At 40.2% G+C, this 20271-nt stretch overlaps 1 protein-coding gene across 1 annotated transcript in view; it reads right to left on the reverse strand.

Annotated features, from left to right (window-relative positions):
- Positions 1-20271, reverse strand: part of NBAS (NBAS subunit of NRZ tethering complex) — a 217437-nt gene that overhangs the window by 94878 nt on the left and 102288 nt on the right. The window contains exons 31-32 of the mRNA XM_089478023.1: positions 16693-16805; positions 13866-13979 (exon numbers count right to left, since the gene is read on the reverse strand). Of these exons, the coding sequence (XP_089334149.1) occupies positions 13866-13979; positions 16693-16805 (227 nt within the window). The remainder of the gene's footprint in view (positions 1-13865; positions 13980-16692; positions 16806-20271) is intronic.

Below are 20271 nucleotides of genomic sequence, written 5' to 3' on the forward strand. Positions count from 1 at the left end.
AAATTCAGTTGCTATTACAGTTAGCTTCCATACACTGAACTGGGGTTATTGTGGTTGTTGTTGTTGTTGTTGTTGTTGTTGTTGTTGTGTGCTTTAGGTGAACCTTTCACAGGGTTTTCTTGGCAAGATTTGTACAATAAAAGTTTGCCATTGACTTCTTCTTGGGTTGGGAGAATGTAACTTGCTCAAGGCCAACCAAAGAATTCCCATGGCTGAGTGGGGATTTGAACCCTGGTCTCCCAGAGTCCTAGCCCAACACTCAAACAACTATACCACACCGTTTTTGTTGTTGTTAACTGTCCTTTAGTTAACCTCAACCCATGGTTAGTGGTGCACTCCATTATCCATCGTATGTGATCCCTATTGCCTTTGCCTTTTCTGAAATGTGCTTGAACTTCTGGGATTTCTCGTTACATATACTGTATTATAGGAATCTTTTCTGCAGAATTTTGAGCATGAATTTGCTTGCTTGGGAAATTAGTGCAAAGGTTCCGTAGTTACTGCAATCTTTTGTGTCTCCTTTTTTGTGGATAGGAATGTATATTGATCTTTCCCAGTCCGTGGCTACTGCTTTGTTTTCCACATTTGTTGGCAGATTTTAGTTAGAACTTCTATGGACTGTAGCAGTTCTATTGATATGTCATCTGTTCCTGGTGATTTAGTCTTCCCAATTGCTTTGAATGCAGCTTTCACTTTGTTTTCCAGAATTAGGGGTTCATCTTTGTGTGTTTCTTGTTCCCATGAGTCATTTACCCTTTTGTATTTTTTATACACCTCTTCTGTGTATGGTCTCCATTTTTTTTTTTTTTTTTTACTTTCATCTTGTTCGTGTATTATGTTCCCCATCAGTGGTTTAAATTTCTCTTTGATTTCCTAAATCTAGTGGAATATATCTTTTGTTCTTCCTTTTTTTCCTTTTTTATTTTCAGCCTCCATTTGCCTGCATTGATTATTGTAGAAACTTTCTTTGTCCTTGTGCACCAATCATTGGACAGTAGTATTCATCGTTTTCATTTTGTTCCTGTCTCCCTTTGTTTTTGTTCCTCATCTTTCAACTGCTTGAAGCACTTCATCTGTCATTCATTGTTTCCTTGCCTTCTTTTTGACCACAGTTATCATCTTTCTGCATTCCTCTTTGATTGTGTCCCTGACTTCTGTCCTTAGTTCTTCAGGTTCCTGATCAACTAAACTTAATAGTGCTAATCCGCTTTCCACACTCTCTTTGAATTCTGTTTGAATTTTTCCCAGATCCTGTTTTGGCATGGTTGTTCAAATGCAGATACATGAATCTAAAGCTTCAATATGGTGTAACAGGAGCATTCTAAGATTTTTTTTAAAAAAAATAGGGGAAATCAAGTATCACCTATGAATATTAGAAGTGGCCTCTATATACCTTGCTTTCTTCATATTCTCTTCACTCTAATCTGGAAATCTCACAAAGAGCATTTTCTCTTGTTTTACTACTATAAAAATATGGCACATCTAGAGGGAAATGGCAGGTTATATCTGAGCCAACTGGGCAGTTGGTGCTATATGGCATTTACAAAGGGAGAGAAAGCCTTCAAAATCACTCTGTTGTTCAAGGCTAGGGCAGGATGACAGAGGCACACCCTTTTATCATTGACTTCATGCTGTGTTTTGAAGATACACCATGACCTCAGAGACAAGAAAAAGAAAAAAGAGGTCAGAAAGAGGAATCTCATGTCCACTGCCAGCCTCAGTTAACTTTTCGCATGGGTCAATGGAGGAAAAAAGTTCTCTGTGTCTTATCTAAGCCTTATCTAAGGTTTACCTATAATACAAAGCTCAAATTATTTTCTGAGGGCAGGAAAGAACCAACCACACAACATAACTAATGAGAATGGGAATTAATGGCAGACCATATCAAGTTTTCCATTTTCTGGGGGTTTAAATGTTGGGCAATCTTGAATGACAAGATTAAGAGAATGAAGTGCATCCTTAAGTCAGGTTTTGTGTGAAGCAGCACTGATAACTACATTCAGCATTTGATAGGCAAGTAATCCTAACAGTGCTTTTGGTACAAACGTCCATGTAATACCATTAAATATTGGTTCAACTGATGGACGACTCTTTCAGGCAGTGGATAGGATGACCTGTGTAAAGCAGAGTCTGCAATGTTCCTGGCAGAACATCCATTTTCAGCTCCACATGATCAATATATATTGTTTATTGTCCATTAAGACACAATTTGAAATACAGACCCTGAACTAGGACTATACACAGGAATTTAAGATTGACTGACCAGAACCCTTGTTTTAGAAGTGCAGATGGTAAGGAATTAAGTTGCTTCTTACTGTCTGCAATATAGTCACACACGTCTGTGGCCATCACAAAGTGCTAAGAAGTCAAGATTTCTTGTTGTGTGCTTTTAAGTCTTTTTCAACTTATGGTGTCTCACAGGGTTTTCTCTACAAGATTTATTAAGAGAGGGTTTGCCACTGTCTTCCTCTGAGGCTGAGAGTGTGTGACTTGTTGGATGTCACCCAGGGGCTTTCCATGGCTGAGCAGAGATTCAAACGCTGGTCTCCCAGATTCCTGGTGCAACATGCAATGCTGGCTCTCCCAAGTTTATTGTACAGGAAAGCCACTGAAAAACAGTGGGAGATAAAGTGTGTTGCTGTTCAGTAGGCATCTGGAGCCTTATTCTTAAAGCACATTTAAACTGATGTACTAGCTAAAAGAACAAGCAACAACAATAAATAAATAAGCAAACAAACAAACAATTTGTGTATTAGAAAAAGACAGCTGCAGAATGGATGCACTTGATTGGAAAGAGGGGAAAATTGGGTGTTATGAATATTATGCCAAAACCAAACAAACAAACCCCACCAACTACCACATAAACATCACAAGGAGACAGATCTTCCCAGTAATAAACATCACCTCTTTACTTATTACAAAGATTTCTGGGAGGGGGATCTCTTTTCACATTCTGGAGAGAGAAGTCCCTTTAACTGCTAAGTCTAGAAATGGTTCCCTTGCTAAACTAATTTTATTCCAACCAACATTCCTGTAATTTTGAAGCAAAAATTAACTCCCCCCACCGAAAAAAAGTTCTAAAATTAATAGCTCAAACAGCAAGCCCTGAATATCATTCATGCCAAGTCTGTTTAATGTTGCAAGGCAATCAACTAATAATAATTCAGCATCACTACTGTAGACTGCTTGTGAAAAAGGCACAAACATTGGCAAAAAATGCATTCACTTCATATCAGAAAAACATTGTTCCTTGCTCCCATGGCTGCAGAAAAAAAGGAAGAACATGAGTATCAACAAGCTTTCCCTAAATTGATAGATATTGGATCATAATTCCCAGTGTATACCAGAGTGGGGAAGTAGATACAGATATGCATTAAGGGCTGTTAAGGCCTTAGGAAATTTAAAGGCCTGGTTCTCACACAGCCATAGATGAGATAGTGAACTTGAAATCAATCACTATTTCACTGCAAGTGGAACCTCAAAGAGAAGAGCTATATATGCTGCTGAGTTTGCTGGGGGGAAAGTGAAACTAATACAATAATACAACTAAAGAAATAATAAAATGTATGCTATTAGATTTTTTAAAAATCCCTGCCCACCAAAAGGCATACAGGGCATTCAATCTAAAAGCTGGGAACGCAAGTCAGTAACACATAAAACCTCACATGGTTTATTTATATTATTATTTATTTGGAGTGTTTATACACCACTCTTCAGCTAGAAAAGCTCTCAGACTGGCTTACAAATTGTTAATTAGACATTTCCCTGCCTCAGGCTTACAATCTAAAAAAACAAGACACAAAAGAAGCGAATGGCAGTGGGGAAGGGGATCAAGTCCAGCAGATCTTCTATCCCTCTGAGGCCTGGACCATGGCAGATAAATTGGAGGGAGAGCCTTCTTCTTCCTCTGGCTAGGCCTGATGGAGCTTCCCTGCTTCTGTCTCCCTCTTAGGCTGGTTTTGGGCCAGGTTACCTATGGGATCACCTCTTCCTGTATAATCCACCTCATACACTCAGGTCTTCTGGGAGACATTTACTCCAGTCAGCCAGGACTAGGTTGCCAATGGTCAGCCAGAGGACTTTTTCTTCAGCATCCCCTAGACTGTGGAGTGCACTGCCAGAAGAGACTCGACAGCTGAATACACTATCTGAATTTAAAACAGCACTGAAGACCAGTCTCTTCTGGCAGACTTATCCAGATAAAATATATAAATTATATCTTTTAAATGATGAAGTTCAAATGTGGGTTGTTTTAGAATGAAACTCTTATTTGTTCTTTTAAACTGTTGCATGTTTTAATAATGTGTTTTAATCGATGTTGCACATTGTTTATTTGTTGTTGTTCACCGTCTTGATCCATGGGATGAAGTGAATAAAAATAATAAGTGGAACAATAACAATAGCAGCAGCAGCAACAAATGTTAAAACAGAAAGGTCCTTATCTTGTTGACTATTTGACCAGCTTCCCAACATGCAAGCCAACCTGCTTCTTGCAATAACTCAAAATGAAAGGATTTAGAAAGGAACTTCTCTGTTTATCGACCTCAAAGAAAAGACTTTGAGGATAATGTGGTAAGACTTGCTTGGCAGAGAGATTTGCAGGCATATTGTATTGTATAATGTTGCATTCAGTTATTTACAACCCACACTTTCCCTCAAAGTTGGTACTCAGGGCAGCTACCAAGATAAAACAAAATACCTAAAGATGTACACAAATCTATATTTAAAAGAGCATTAAACTGTCTATAGAGAGACAAAAATGATACAGAAGTACGTTCTTCACATTTAAAAAGTGTGCCCATTAAGCAGAAAGATCTCCTTAAGACCAGCCTTTCTTTGGTGTTTAGGTTATCTCTTTAGCTTTGTTTGGAAACAAGCTGGGGAGACCCTAAAAGAATCCCTCCCCTGACCAATATTAAACTGTTTCTTTTATAGTGCATGTAAGTAGCTTTCAAGAATACAACTACCTAAATCATTTAACAAAGTGTGGTAGTGCATGGCAGCTAATGGACATGCTGACAAAGCTTTAACTATACTGTGCAACTGCTGCCTCGAATAAAACTTAATGGTGTCTGTACAATACGTATTTACCAATTAAAATATAAATTGTAAGATCACCATTATTTTTTCTTCATTTTATGAGAGTGGAATATTGGTCTCTGCTATTCTCAAAAGGCCATAGAAGTGTACACACACAGAGAGACACACTTTTTGAATTTTTTGCATCCTAGTTTGGGCATACAATCAAGCAAGATAAATGAGTGTGCCTTCTCATTATGAAAATGAACACTGTTAAACAGGAGCAGCCCCCATTTGTTGAAAGGAGGACCACTCCTAAGAGCTCTGAGGATGATGGATCTTGTCAGGGAAGGTGTAGGATAGTCAATGCAAGGCAGAGCATCTCCAGAAGATGCTCCCTTCTTTCAGTTCTTTGGGCAGAGACCTGATATCAGAACCCAAGGCTCCAATGACATGGGTACTGACTGTAGTAGTAGTTGTTGTAATAATAATAATAATAATAATAATAATAATAATAATAATAATAATTTGTATCCCGCCTCTGCCTTTATTGGATCGAAGCAGGTAACAGCAAACAAGAACAATAAAATCAAACATGAATATCAATAGATAAAAACATAGCAGGACATATTAGTTCCTAGTTCCCCTATCACCCTTCCACCCTAAAATACCATTAAAAAACAATTCCTAATAGAATGGTTAATAAAATAGATTGAGATCAAAATCCGGTTGGTACAGCTAAACAAATGGAGAGTGAAAATTCTGAGGAGATCAGTTTGGGAAGGCCTGCCAGAAGAGATCCATTTTATTGCCCTCTTAAAGGCCTCCAAAGATGTTATATGGTGGATCTCATCCAGCAGGTCATTCCAGATTTTTGGAGCGGCATCAGAGAATGTCCTTTGGGAAGTCATCTTCAGTTTAGTTCTCTCTAACTGCAGTAGGTTCTTCCTAGAGGACCTGAGAGTGTGGGAAGGATTGTATGGGAGGAGGCATTCCCTCAGGTAAGCTGGGCCCAAGCCATGCAGGGCTTTATAGGTAATAACCAACACCTTATACTGTGCCCGGAAGCTAATGGGCAGCCAGTGTAGGGATTTTAAGATAGGCATAATAGAATCAAATTTGGAACTCCCTGTCACCAATCTGGCTGCCATATTTTGGACCAACTGCAGCTTCTGAACATGCATAAGGGTTGTCCCATGTAGAGCTCATTGCAGAAATCGAGACGAGAGGTTACCAGTGAATGTACAACCATTTCTAGGTTTTCCCGTTCCAGGAAGGGTCATAGCTGGCGAATCAGCCGAAGCTGATAATGGGCGCTCCTGGCTGTCACATCCACCCGAGATGACAGCTGAAGCGACGAGTCCAGGAGCACCTCCAAGCTATGAACACAGTCCTTTAGGGGAAGTGTGACCCCATCCAGAACTGGATTGCCTATAGCGAGTACCTCCATTTTATTTGGATTCAATTTAAGTCTATTTTCCCTCATCCAATCCATTACTGACTTCAGGCAGCCATTCAGAGGGGAGATGTCATCCTTGGTTACTGAAGCAATGTGAGACATCGAGAAATAAATTTGGGTTCATCAGCATATTGATAACTCCCCGTCCCATGTCTCTGGATGATCTCACCCAGTGGCTTCATGTAAATGTTGAATAGCACTGGCGACAGTATCGCGCCCTGAGGGATGCCCGATTTGAGCTCCTTCTTGGCCAAACAACTGTCACCAAACAAACAACTGTCACCCAAGAGATAGGGCCAGAACCACTGCAGAGCAGCGCCTCCAATTCCTAATTCCCTCAGGTGCTCCAGAAGGATACCATTGTTGATGGTATCAAAGACCACTGAGAGGTCCAAGAGCACCAACAGGGCCACACTTCCTCTGTCGAAGCTCTAGGTAATACTGTGGTGAGCTTGGTCCATTTCACGTGTTCCTTGATCAGGGAGAGTATGGGTGTAAGTAAAGTACCACTGAGAGAGAGAGAGAGCTGGCATAGGAGCTCTGGTGGCGCAGTGGTTAAATGCTGTACTGCAGCCACTCACTCACAAACTATAAGTTTGCGAGTTCAATACCAGCGAAAGGGCTCAAGCTTGACTCAGGCTTGCATCCTTCCAAGATCGCTAAAATGAGTACCCAGATTGTTGGGGGCAATTAGCTTATAATTTGTAAACCGCTTAGGGAGTGCTTAAGTGCACCAACAAGTGCTATAAAAATGTACTTGCTATTGCTACTGCTATAGTGTAGTGACTTGAGTGATGGACTATGACTCTGGAGACCAGAGTTTGATTCCCAGCCTGGTCATGAAACCCACTAGGTGATCTTGGACAATTCACATGCTCTCAGCTTCAGGGGAAGGCAATGGCAGTGGTAAAGCACCACTGAGAGAGTCAAGGTGGTATAGCAGTTTGAGTGATAGACTACAGCTCTAGAGACTAGGTTTGATTCCCCACTTGGCCATGAAACCCACTGGGGATCTTAGGCAAGTCACATGCTCTCAGTCTTAGGGGAAGGCAACTGCAAACCTCCTGTGAGCAAATCTTGCCAAGAAAGCCCCATGACAGGTTCACCTTAGAGTCATCATAAATCAGAAAAGACTTGAAGGCATACAACAACAAAGTGCCACTGAAATGCTATATCTCAGATTTGTCTGCCCCATATTTTCCTTGATCAGGGAGAGCATGGGGCTTGGACAAACACTCCAAACTTCAACTGGAGTTAAACAGTACTCAATGTTGGTTTTATGAACTCAGTATTGGCTTCATGAAGTATTAGGACTGAAGTGTCATGTAAATTGTATTGGTCCCCAGCCTATTTCCAAGCCTTATTTCAGGAAAAATTCAAGATACTGACTGGTAGAAGATTATGATTATTAGGCTCTTTCCTTTGGAAAACCCAGTTGGCCCCTTCTGTCCTGGCCATCAGGGAAATAAATGGTGGTTTGACTTATTCTCCGGCTACTGTGATTTGCTTTGTTGTATCTCCTGTTTCTTTTGCTTCTTCACAACATACCACATTTTATTACATGTTGAGTATTCCCTTATCTGGAATTCCAAAATCCAAAATATTCCAAAATCCATAATTGTCCACATGGGTGGCTGAGATAATGACACCTTTGCTTTCTTATGTTTCAGTGTACACAAACTTTGTTTCATGTACAAAATTATTTAAGATATTATGCATAAAATTACCTTCAAGCTATGTGTATAAGGGAACCAGCATGGTGTAGTTGTTTGAATGTTGGACTACAACTCTGGAGATCAGGGTTCAGTTCCCTGCTCAGCCATGGAAACCCAGTGTGTGATCTTGAGCGAGTCACACAATCCCAGCCCCAGAAAATCCCATTTCCCTTAAGGTTGCCATAAATGGGAAACGACATGAAGACACACAACAACAATATGTGTATAAAGTGTATATGGAACAGAAATGAATTTCACATTTAGACTTGGGTCTCATCTCCAAGATCTCATTATATGTATGCAAATATTCAAAGTCAGAATTTTTTTTAGAGGAAACCCTCTAAAAGTTGTCCAACCTTGCTCTGCAGTAGTTCTAACTGCGAAGCAGAGAAGAGGGGAAGATGTTTGCATCTCTGCTGTTTTCAAATGTTTTCCACTGAATTTTAATAAGTTATATTTATAATCACTTTTATCGAACAGAAAAAAAACAGAATCTATTATTACCTTCTGGATAGACACACAGTATAATTCAAAAATAATTCCAAACAACCCACTGAAAACAGACTTTAAGAAACACCTAACTTTCCACAAGCTGTTCCATACTTTAGTTTTATGGGTAAACCTTATACTGCATAGTACAGTGGGCCAGCTATATCGGCAGGCTAGCGCTTTGTGAACTTCCGTGTCCATGGACTGCCCTGCCTCATTATTGTTAACGGCAATAAGTATACTGGGTGACTAGGTCAAGTCCCACTATCTCAGCCTTAGAGGATGGCAATCGCAAACCCCCTCTGAAGAATCTTACCAAGAAAGCCCTGTGATAGGTTCACATTAGGGTCACCGTAAGTCAGAAATCACTTGAAGACACACAGCAACAACAAACACAGAGATGCATGTACATTGGCACCCATTAATTATAATGCGGTTTGAACATGTAAGTTTTTTCTCACGTGCAGTTTGGGGTGCAGTTCTGCCTCCCCCCCCCCCCCCCCCATGGATGGGAAGGGTGCACTATATAATTCAAGGAAGAGGGGGGGAAAACAATATAGACTTCTTATAGTTGCCTAAAACTTGCTGAATGCTGGAATAAACATTTTATTATAACTTCATGTATCTTCTGTGTGGGGTAGAAAGATATGTCAAGCAGTCAGATAAGGAGATATTATAAAAGTGTTTATAGCTGTTTCTCAGTGAGATGTCTAGTCTGTGAAGATGAATTTGGGTAAGAAACAGATCTGAGGATTGCAAGTGAACAGGTTAATTCACTGCTGAGCACAACTTTAAAATTAAGAAATGTAGTTGTTCCTATTTATATAAGGAAGCCAACAGTACCATTGATTCAACAGAAATGTTAAGTTTGAAGGCAAATTCACTGTGATTAGACCAATCAGCGATAAAACCATTATTTATGGCATGATAACAAAAAATTAAAAAGGACTCCAAACAAATAAATAAAAACTGTTTCAGTTCTTCCAATATGCCGAGCATGCTTGAGATGACTCTTAAAACATAGGCTTGCACAACATCCTTATTTTATTGGAAGTGGAGACTTCAATGGAAGTTTTATTTCTACTGAAGTACTTGAAAAAGTAAGACACAGAAGGAGGTTTTTTTTTTAATCAACCAATGCTACAGCTACTTGTTTCCTTTTGGGGGCAATTTTGAGGAGGTCACGAGGAGTAACCAACAAAAGTACTTGCAGGAAGTCTTATCAGAGGTATATACATACTTGCTCTCTGAAAATGATTTATTCAGGTCTACATAAGAAAAGTCCTATCTAATCTAGCATTTCTGTTTACGTAGTTACAAATCAAATGTGTATAGAAGATCCACAAGTAGTACATGAGCATCCTCCCACTAGTGTTTTTGTGCAACTGATATATTGCCCCTCATCCTTCAGACAACATAGAGCCTCATGTCCCTTATATTCCATAATTTTGTTGAACCCTTTAAATCCATTCATATTGGTAACTTTCACTACATCTTGTGTCAGGTGAATATGCCCTTGAAATCCAAAGTACTTGAAATCCAAAACATTTTGAGCTACCACACAAGTAGCGTACTATACACCTGTACAGTATTTGTGAGGCTAGAGAATGAAGTGAGCATCCATGAAATGGTGGGAATCCATGCCTCCTGCCATTTCACAGACTCTCAGTCTCTCTCAAGCTTCATTATGTCTTGGTATATACAGTATATGTAAATAAAGGTATTCCAAAATTACACACACACACACACACACAGAGAGAAATACTGAACATTTCTAGTCCCAAGCATTTCGGATAAGGAATACACATCCTGGGGTATCCAATTCCAGTACAAGTATCGTATATACTCGACTATTAGTCAACCTCATGTATAGGTCAAAGGGTAGGTTTTGGGGCCAAAATTATGGAATTTCATATGACCCATGGATAATCAGAGAATAAAACCTAGGGGCATATAACAAAGGAGTAGCTTTGTTATATACAGCAAAGGAAAACAATGCCAAAGAACTTAAAAAATTCCAGCAGGCATATTTGTTTGTGCTTATACAGTCCGCCCTTCCCTTACACAGGGGATCTGTTCCGGACACACACCCCCTTATGCTACACTTACATTACAAGGCAGACAATGTTCCTAGTCACCCTTGTTCTTCCGACAGTGTCTGCTATGAACACCCAGAAGTATTCAGAAACCAGATGGGTCTCAGGGTAGGACATAGGGAGCAGTGCAGGCCTTTGGCTGTCAACATATCCACCTTTACTGTCTCTGAGGTGGTGAACAACACAGTGGGCATACTGCTTGTATTCCTTCGTCCTTTGTTTGACAGCAGAAGCAGCAGGAGAACACTATATTATACCCATGACTTGCCATCACATTTTGGAAAGCAACTGCACTGTTGCTAGATTGGCTCATTTGTTATTGTTATTTTATTGTCGGGGTGATTGGAGAGTTGCAAAAGGGAGTTGCAAAAGGGAGCTGGAACCTACCACATTTGCCCACACTTGCTCCAGTATTATGAGAGCGGGTGAAAAACTCATTATTCACATTCACTATACTTTGCATAATTGTAGAACACTTTATCATTTAACCCCTACTCATCCTCCCCCCCCCCCCCCAAGCTAAAAATGACAAACAGTTCCCTGGTAATTTTGGTTGACCTTTCCTGTACCTTTCCCAGCTATATAATATTGTTTTTAAGGTGAAGTGACTGGAACAGGAGACAATATTTCAAGAGTGATACAGGAACATATTTGTATAAGGGCAGCAAGAAATTGGCTGTTTTATTTTCCATTCCTTTCCTAATTATGTTCAACACAAAAATCTGCCTTTTTTTACAGCAGCTGCATATTGGGTTGACATTTGCATCAAGTTATTCAACAAAACTGCAAAACTGCAATGAATTTACTAGCATATAATAAAAAGCTCGTGTCGTAAGATGCAAAGCTTTCTCACAAAATATCAAACCTATAAATCTGGTTACAGGTACATACAGAGCTAAGCTTTTCATCTCCAAATATAAGGCTACAGGCTAATTTTTATCCATATACTTGCCGAAGCATTCACAATATTCTTTCATTTCCAACTGTACCAAGCTATCTCATGTTTTTGCTGTTCAAGTGGCTGTAATCCAAGTGGTTATAATCCATGTGGCTGTAACTCAGAATTGTTTACTTGTCATGGTATAGAATACCTTTACTCACAAGCTACTAAGGGCTGGGACCTACATTTTATTATTACTTACATGGCCAGGCTGCCTTGTAACCAGAGTGCTCTGCATGGTGTACATCACCCAATGGTTTTCCATTGCTGAACAAGAATTAAAACCCTGATTTCCACAGTTATATATTAATGTTCAAACTACCACACCATGCTGGGTCTTTTTACTGCTGTGTGAGTGTGTGTGCCTTCATCTCGTTTCCAATTTATGGTAACTCTAAGGTGAACCTATCATAGGGTTTCCTTGGCAAGTTCCTTCAGAGGGGTTTTGCCACTTCCATCCTCTGAGGCCGAGAGCATGTGATTTGCCCAGAGTCACCCAGTGGGTTTACATGGCTGAGCTGGAATTCAAACCCTGGTCTTGAGAGTCACAGTCCAATGCTCAAAGCACTACACCACACTGACTCTGTTTTTAACACAGTTTTATTCTTATGTATGTATTTTTACTGTGTATGGAAATCTGCATAATTTCCATGTACAATAAATTTCTATGCAATTTCACTTTGCCCAGCATTACATTTAAATGTGTCTAAAATATGTTAGGATTATTTTGTCTCCATGGGATCTATCTCAGTGGTGGGATATCTGTCAAGGTATGCTCAGCGCATGTAGACAGCTATAACCATATCCTTGCAATGGTAGCTAGTGCCTTCCAGGTCAGTGAGGTGGAGACTTTACTTTGAGTTTTATTCCAAATGTCAGAGCAGTTATCCTAGGGGCAAGTAAATTAAAAATATCAAATACAAAATAAGAAAATGGGGATAAAAACAGCATATAACAAAACCACGAGAAAACGACAAAAACAAAAGGGAAAAGTACAAAAATCTAAAAGTACTACAAAGAACTCCTAAAAAATACTGAGAATAAAATTATCTTCGCTTCATGCAGAAAAGGGCAACATATAGACAATAGGAGAGCCTGAAGGCATTCCACAAACAGGGCACCATCACTGACAAAGTCCTCTCTTTTAGGAGTCACCATACTAACTTCATTTGGTGGGAGCACTAGGAGGAAGGCCTTGTATGATGGCACAGTAAGGACACTATTAATTCATAACAATGCCACTTTAAAGTTCATACTGGTTACTATGTAAAAGTAAAGTAACGTACAAGAGGCACATACCCATATTTCCAAAAAGTCAAGTTTGACCAAGCAGTTGACAGTTAGAAAAATAAAATAAAACACAGTACTGAATTTGATCCAGCTTCAAACCATCTCACTACTAACAGAGCTTAGAAACATTACTAGTAACAGATGAAACATTAACCATCTGTTGTTACTTTGAGAATTTGTTGACAATGCTTGTTGTTCATGATTAATTTAGTGCATAATTTCCATGTTATCCAAAGCATGATTTTGCTTTACTTTTAAATTCTTTGCAGCCCTTCTATCTCCATTGTTGATGCTGTAATCTTCCCCTGCCAAATCTTCCTTTTTTCACAATCAAATCCCCAACTGTACACATATCTTCTGTAAAAAGCCTTCCAGAATTCATGGGTTGTTTGGCTACCAGAAACAAACTCCAAGGACACAAAAGTAACATGTTATGAGCAACATCATTACTTTTAACCTCTTACTTCCAAGCTGTGATTAACACAGCAGAATGGTTTCAAGGAAGAATTACACATAAATCTTATTTTAAGATGATGATTCAAACAGGATTCCATTTGCCCAAAATGATACCTGTTATTTCTTATTTGCCATAAAAGAGATTTATTGACGCTTAATGCTAACAAGTGGCATCAAGCAGTAAGTGTACGTTTTGGTGATGACAGAAAGACTCTGTATGAAATCCAAATAAAATCTATTTGCATTTTATGTTAAACAGAAAGTGGTAATGGTGCAATATATAATGGTATGTCAAGTTTCTCTAAAGACAACTTAGAATCTTTGAATAAGTCCTTGAATGAAACCCAAAGTGAAACACTTAATATAAAACATGGGTATCTTTAATCACAATTTTATTTTACCTGCAACCTTCAGCAAATTTGCAAGTCCCAAGAGCTTGGCAGATTGCTTGTAGTTTGTTGGCAGCTGCAAGAGGCATTCCTTGATAAGGCTGAGTCGATCAGAGCACAGACGAACTGGTGAGAAAACGCATTACACTAAGGAATAAAGTCACTAAAGACAATGCATTTTTGATTGAGGTAAGTACAGGTGCACACACAAGCTGCATTTGCAAACACTTGAGACCAAATCCAATTGCTACTTCCAACTAGAGTAGACCCATTGAATTAATGGGAACTTGATATATCAATACTCACGAAAGTTACATTAATTCAGTTAGGCTACTTCTGTTCTGAAGAGCAAAAGAATTTGGCTTTATGGATTCTTTTACTGAGGATGGGTGAGTAATACCAACTCAACATAGAACAAATAAATGCATTTAACTCATAAGAAAAAAAATCATGTTTTAAGTATATTTCAGACATCTGAAAGCAGAATTAAACCGCTAAAACAAATTGACAGAAGAAAAGGTTGAGAATTTAACTTTTAGTATCAGAAGAAATTCCTTAAAAACCAATAGGCACACAATACTTAGCCTATAGAACTGGAATGTTGCTCTTGACATCTGTATTCTTGAAGTTGTTCAGCTATGCTTAGAACGTAGTCTTTAAAAGCTCTGAAGTCTTGAAAAACTCATAACTGCATTTTTTTTTAAAAAATGTGTATTATTCATCCAGTTGCTAGCTGCACAAATCCATTAAGAGTGCAGACAAGAAGGTCATAAGAACTAAATGCAAGATTGCACTTAGTTTTTTTTAAGTGCCATTCATAAGGCCATTATGATTTTAAAAATAAAAATAGAGTTTTATTGGGCACTAAACCATGGGAATAAAAAGGATCAATAAAATTAAGTTAACACAAGCCCAAATTCTGGGAGCACCTTCAAACAGTAATAGAACCATCTTATGAAACAAAACATAATTGTTACTACAAAAACAAGAGTGACAAGAGGGCTTCTTGGGTTTATGTTCACTATTTCAAGTTAATCTTGCCTTTTGAGATTTTGGGGAAAAGTGGGAGGAAGAGGTCCATCTGTTTGCTCCCTAGAAACAAAATTGAGACTAGTTCACAAGGGCACTTCACGAGGAGACCTGCTTCACATGGGTGTTGTCAGGATAAAAAAGATAAGCATTTGCTGAAAACTTACAGTAATACGCTGAAAAATAGCACTGCAGATATCATCCATATGGTGCCTACACTTCCTGACAGAGTAACACTCAGCAATGCTCTTCACACAGTTCTTTTCTCTGATAGGATGCATTTCCATGTCAATGCTTTTTTCTCCCTGGGTGACAGCGTGATTTCAGGAGTGTAAGGCCAACAGGACTTTTTGCTTTCTTCTTCTTCTTTAAATGACAATGCAAATTGCTTCTGAACATGCCAAATGCTACTTTATTTGCAGCATTTGGAAATGCAGAGGGGGGAGTTGTTTAAATTTTCCTGTCTCTGTGCAAGTATGTGTGCGTGTCTCCAAGTTGTTGACTTATGGCAACCCCATGAATTTCATTGGGTTTTCTTAAGCAAGGAATATTCAGAGGCATTTTTTGCCTGTTCCTTCCTCTGAAATAGCAGTGTCTACAGCAGCTGGAGTTTGTTAGTGGCCTCCCATCCAAGTGCTAACCAGGGCTGATCTTGCTTAGCTTCCAAGATCAGATGGTATCTGGTGCTTTTCAGGTATTTAAGCCTGTCAGTGGAAACACTCAAACCTTGTTCATATGTTCTGTGGTCAGGAGAAGTTTCAGTGATTGGTAGGAACAAAAACAAGGGGCAAAATGTTTGCTCCGTGAATCACAAGACAAAATTTATATTTCCTGCTGCTGCTGGGAGCCACTTTCCTTGAAAGTCTCATGTCTAGAAGATTCTAGTGAATTCAGGAAACACTGGTTCCTGCTCCATTTAGGTTCAGGGTAACCATATGGCACCATCTTGAAGCCAGGGCAGAGTGTGGGCAGAGCAAGATGTACCCTTTCTCACTCTTTCTCTAGTGGTTACTGGGAAGGAAGCTTTTATTATTGTTATTTCTATTTAGTCACTACATGGCAGCAATAGGAAGAGAATCACAGTTGCTTCCAAGACCATAAGAGCAAGATAAAGTTGTGTATGTGTGAGGGTGCACATATATGTTTTCATGAAACCTCTCACCTCTTTTGCTGTAACTACCGATATATAATTATGCCATCTCCAAAGACCTTCAGCTCTCAGTTTCATACTTCTCTACATTGCAGAAAGGTCAGGTACTTTTTTTTTCTTTTTGTGCCAGTCTTGGATTATCTTTCCTGGCTTCACAAACTGTGACTCACAAAGCCAAGGATGAACACCAGGACTTAATAACTTTTCACTCACCTTCAAACATTTGTATCCTAGCCTAACTTTTACATGAGCTGAAATGAGGGCAGACTTCATGCCTGTCTTGGATCCCATTTTGCTACAATTGACTATTCATAACAGATTCTCCAAGCCAGAATTAAGTCACTTTCTTTGATGTAGGCTGAAGAGAACTAAAAATGGACTACTGAAAAGTTAGTGGTTTGACTATTTACCCAAAATGTATAATCAATTTAAATCAGAATTTTCCAAACATGTTTATTAAGAACAATAGTAACACCAGACATATTTACAAGCTAACTGCAATGTTAAAATATGCAGGTCTAAAATACAATTATGGAATTACAAAAGGAAACAAATGACTTTCAATAAAGAAAGCTGTCCAGCTTGAGGCGATCTCAAACAAAGACATTTTTAAAAGCTACTAAAATATATCATGCATATCATACAGTTAGCACACCATACCTTGTAATGGCAAGATTTTCACACCAAATTCTTCAAGATAACTCAGAGCACGAATGAGATCCAACTCCTCCTGAATAACTGGCGGACAGTCTGTAATAAGCTGTAAGCAGGATCTTAAAAGAAACAAACAGATTTAAAGATTTCAAACAGTTGCTCTAAGACGTCAGATAGAAGATCTTTACTGTACAGAGCTAATGTTGTATGGAGTATATTTGTATGAGACGTAAACCTGTAGTTTACTGTTACACAAAAGAGGTGCAAGCTTCTTCCCTCATCTTGTGCTACTCAGAGAAAAGGGAAGATCACTAGCCTAACAGTCTTTCACACAACACAGCTGCTACAAACAGACTGGGCTTAGGATCAGGTGGAACAGGGTTAAAATCAACACTATTTCACAACCTTCACTCTGTTACTCATTCTCAATGTGTAGCTACACTGTACAATTAAAGCAGTTTGACATCACTTTAGCTATCAGAGCTTCATCATGAGATAGAGAGAAGCTGCAGCATCATAGCTATATGTCCCCTGGAGTATCTTGGTTCTAAACTGGGCTGCAGAAAAAATGCAGTTTGACACCATTTTAACTGCCATGGCTCAATGCTATGGAATCCTGGAACTTGTAGTATGTTGTGGCACTAGAACTCTCTGACAGGGAAGGCTAAATATCCCACAAAACTACAAATCCCAAAATTCCATAGCATTGAGTCATGACAGTTAAATTGGTGACACACTGCATTTAATTCTCCATGGGAGATTAGACCTTGGGCTCTATTTCAAATCTGTATCTTGCATGCTTGCAAAAATGCCACTAAAACCACACTGACCACATGAGAGGGAACATCATCAGTTAAGGCAGGGGTAGGCAACCTTTTGGAGCCGGGGGCCGGGTTGCTGTCCCTCAGATAAGTCGGGGAGCCGAAGCCGAAGGGTGGAGCTTCCACCCTCCGGGGGCGGGGCTGCATGCTGGGGGCGGAGCTTCCACCCTCCAGGGGTGGAGCCACCCTCCAGGGGCGGAGCCTCCACCGAAGCCCCGCAAGGAGGAGGAGGCGTGTGCCCGCCCTCTCCTCCTCGGTCCCTTTCTGGACAAACACCCCCAACCTGCATTCCAAAACACACACAACAGCACATTTGTGCATTTCACACTTTGGAAGGTGACACTCTCTCGGCTTCAGAAACAGTAGTTGCCTGCCTCTCAAACTCACTCATCATCATCACCATCATCACACTATCATTGTCAAAGCAAGGGAGACTTGTTAGCATTAAAAGCACCCAAAACACACTTTGGAAGGTGACACTTTCTCAGCTTCAGAAACAGTAGTTGCATGGCTCTCAAGCTCACTCATCATCATCACCATCACCACACTATCATTGTCAAAGCAAGGGAGACTTGTTAGCATTAAAAGCACACAAAACACACTTTGGAAGGTGACACTTTCTCAGCTTCAGAAACAGTAGTTGCATGGCTCTCAAGCTCACTCATCATCATCACCATCACCACGACCACCACTATCATTGTTACAACAGACCTTTTAGCATTAAATGAACTGAAAATACACAGAAATGCACTCCTCCTCCTTCCTACCTCCCTCCCCTTTCTTCCTCCTTTCTCCCTCCTCTTCTTCTTTCTCCCTCCTCCTCTTCTTCCTCCCTGCTTCTCTTCCTCCTACTTCTTTCCTTCCTCCTCCTCCCTCCTCTTCCTCCCCTTCCTCCTCCTCCTCCCTCCTCTTCCTCTTTCTTTCCTCCCTCCTCCTCCTCTTCCTCCTCCTCCCCCCCCGCCCCTTCCTTCCCTGCCTGGAGAGAGCCGGCCAGGGCCAAGGAGACCTCGCTGCAGAGGGGCTCCTTGGCTCTGGCAGCCCTCCTGCCGGCGGAGAGAGCCAGCCAGGGCCAAGGAGACCTCGCTACAGCGAGGCTCCTTGGTTCTGGCAGCCCTCCCGCCGGCGCCAGCGACAGCCCCGGCCTCCCAGAGGCCCGCTGCCGCCGTCTGAGCCCTATTCGAGGGCTCCGGCGGCTGCAGCGGGCCTCCTGGAGGCTGAAGTCTTGCGTGACCTGTTCCGTGGTCGCGCGAGACTTCACCTCTGGGTGCCGCCATTTTTTTCGCCCAAAATGGCGGCGAAGTCTCACGCGACCTCAGAGAAGGTCGCGCGAGACTTCGCCGCCATTTTGGACAAAAAAAATGGCGGCGTCCAGAGCTGCAAAAAGCCACGACCGCCGCCGGTGGTGGCGGCGGCGGCAGCAGCAGCAGTCGGGGGCCACTCCAACGGCCTCCGCGGGCCGCATCCGGCCCGCGGGCCGGAGGTTGCCGACCCCTGAGTTAAGGAAATGCAAATTGTGGGAGTAAAAAAATTCTTTTTTTAAAAAAGGCCTAAAAGGAGGAATTCTCTCTAAATAGCCCTAATGAAGACTCAGTAGACACAGAACAGTGGAAGGGAATGGGAAGACATTACAGGATTCTCATTCACACTACATAGTGATAGCACTTCGATACTACTTTAACTTCCATGTCCATCCTATGGAATCCTGGGATTTGGCATTTTGTGATGTACTTAGAATGCTCAGCCAGACAGCTCTAATGATCCAACAAATTGCAAATGGGTGACCAGATGTCCTCCTATTCCAGGACATGTCTTACATTTCAACCTTCTGTCCAGGAAAAATTTCAAAATGTATTCCATTTTGAGCATGGCTAAGAAGCATGAATTTATATTTATCTTTTACCTATTATTTTGTAATGACCTACATTATTCTTGAGTGTCCTACATTTTGCGGTGCCCTATCCTCCTTTGCAGTTAAGACATCTGACCATCTTGATTGCAAAACATCAGATTCTTCTGGGTGCAGTCATGACAGTTAAAGTGGAATCATAATGTTATGATGGTGTGATGTGGGTACATCCTTGGCAGCTTCAAGGAGAGACAACTGACCTGTTTTCCTTTCCCCTCAGAAAAGGACAGTAGTGATTTGGGGCATGTGTGATTTTTGCCCCTCTTGTTTTAAACATTAGCAGAACTGTGTGACTGAACAATTCAGCAACTGCAACTACTCTATCAAAAAGCTGGTATTAAAAAGTGAAGTCAGATATTAACAGTTCAGATGAAGCACTTGAATTAGCCAATTAAATTACTTTTTTCCAGATCCCTGCAAAAACTGATAAGGCGTTCAAATTATTATTTTATAGGCTATCATGAGCTCACAGTGTGTATAAGGTGCCAGTAGGCAAGATGAAATAGTAATGTGTTTAATATTATTTATTAATATTAATAAATATTATTTCTACAGATTTTTTTTCTTTCTCCCAAATTTTACTTGAGCATATTTAGTGAATTGAACTTATCTTTTAAAAAAGAAAATCATTCTAGAACAATTTCCACTTAAATGACAATATAACTAGGCTAGAAAATTGCTAATGCTAGCTAATGAATCAGACATTTCACTTGACATTAATATTAGTCGTGGTATTAAAGGAGAAATTCATTTCCTAGGGAGAAAATGAAGTTCTACCCGCCCTGCATCCTACCTGCAGAGCTATTTTAAAATTTCATATTGCAAAAATGGAAGCCTATACAACAAAGAAATAAAAGG

This window comes from Sceloporus occidentalis, unplaced genomic scaffold (assembly GCF_023333645.1).
Source record: "Sceloporus occidentalis isolate IW3139 unplaced genomic scaffold, rSceOcc1.0.p SCAF_12, whole genome shotgun sequence".
Classification (NCBI taxonomy): Eukaryota; Metazoa; Chordata; class Lepidosauria; order Squamata; family Phrynosomatidae; genus Sceloporus; species Sceloporus occidentalis.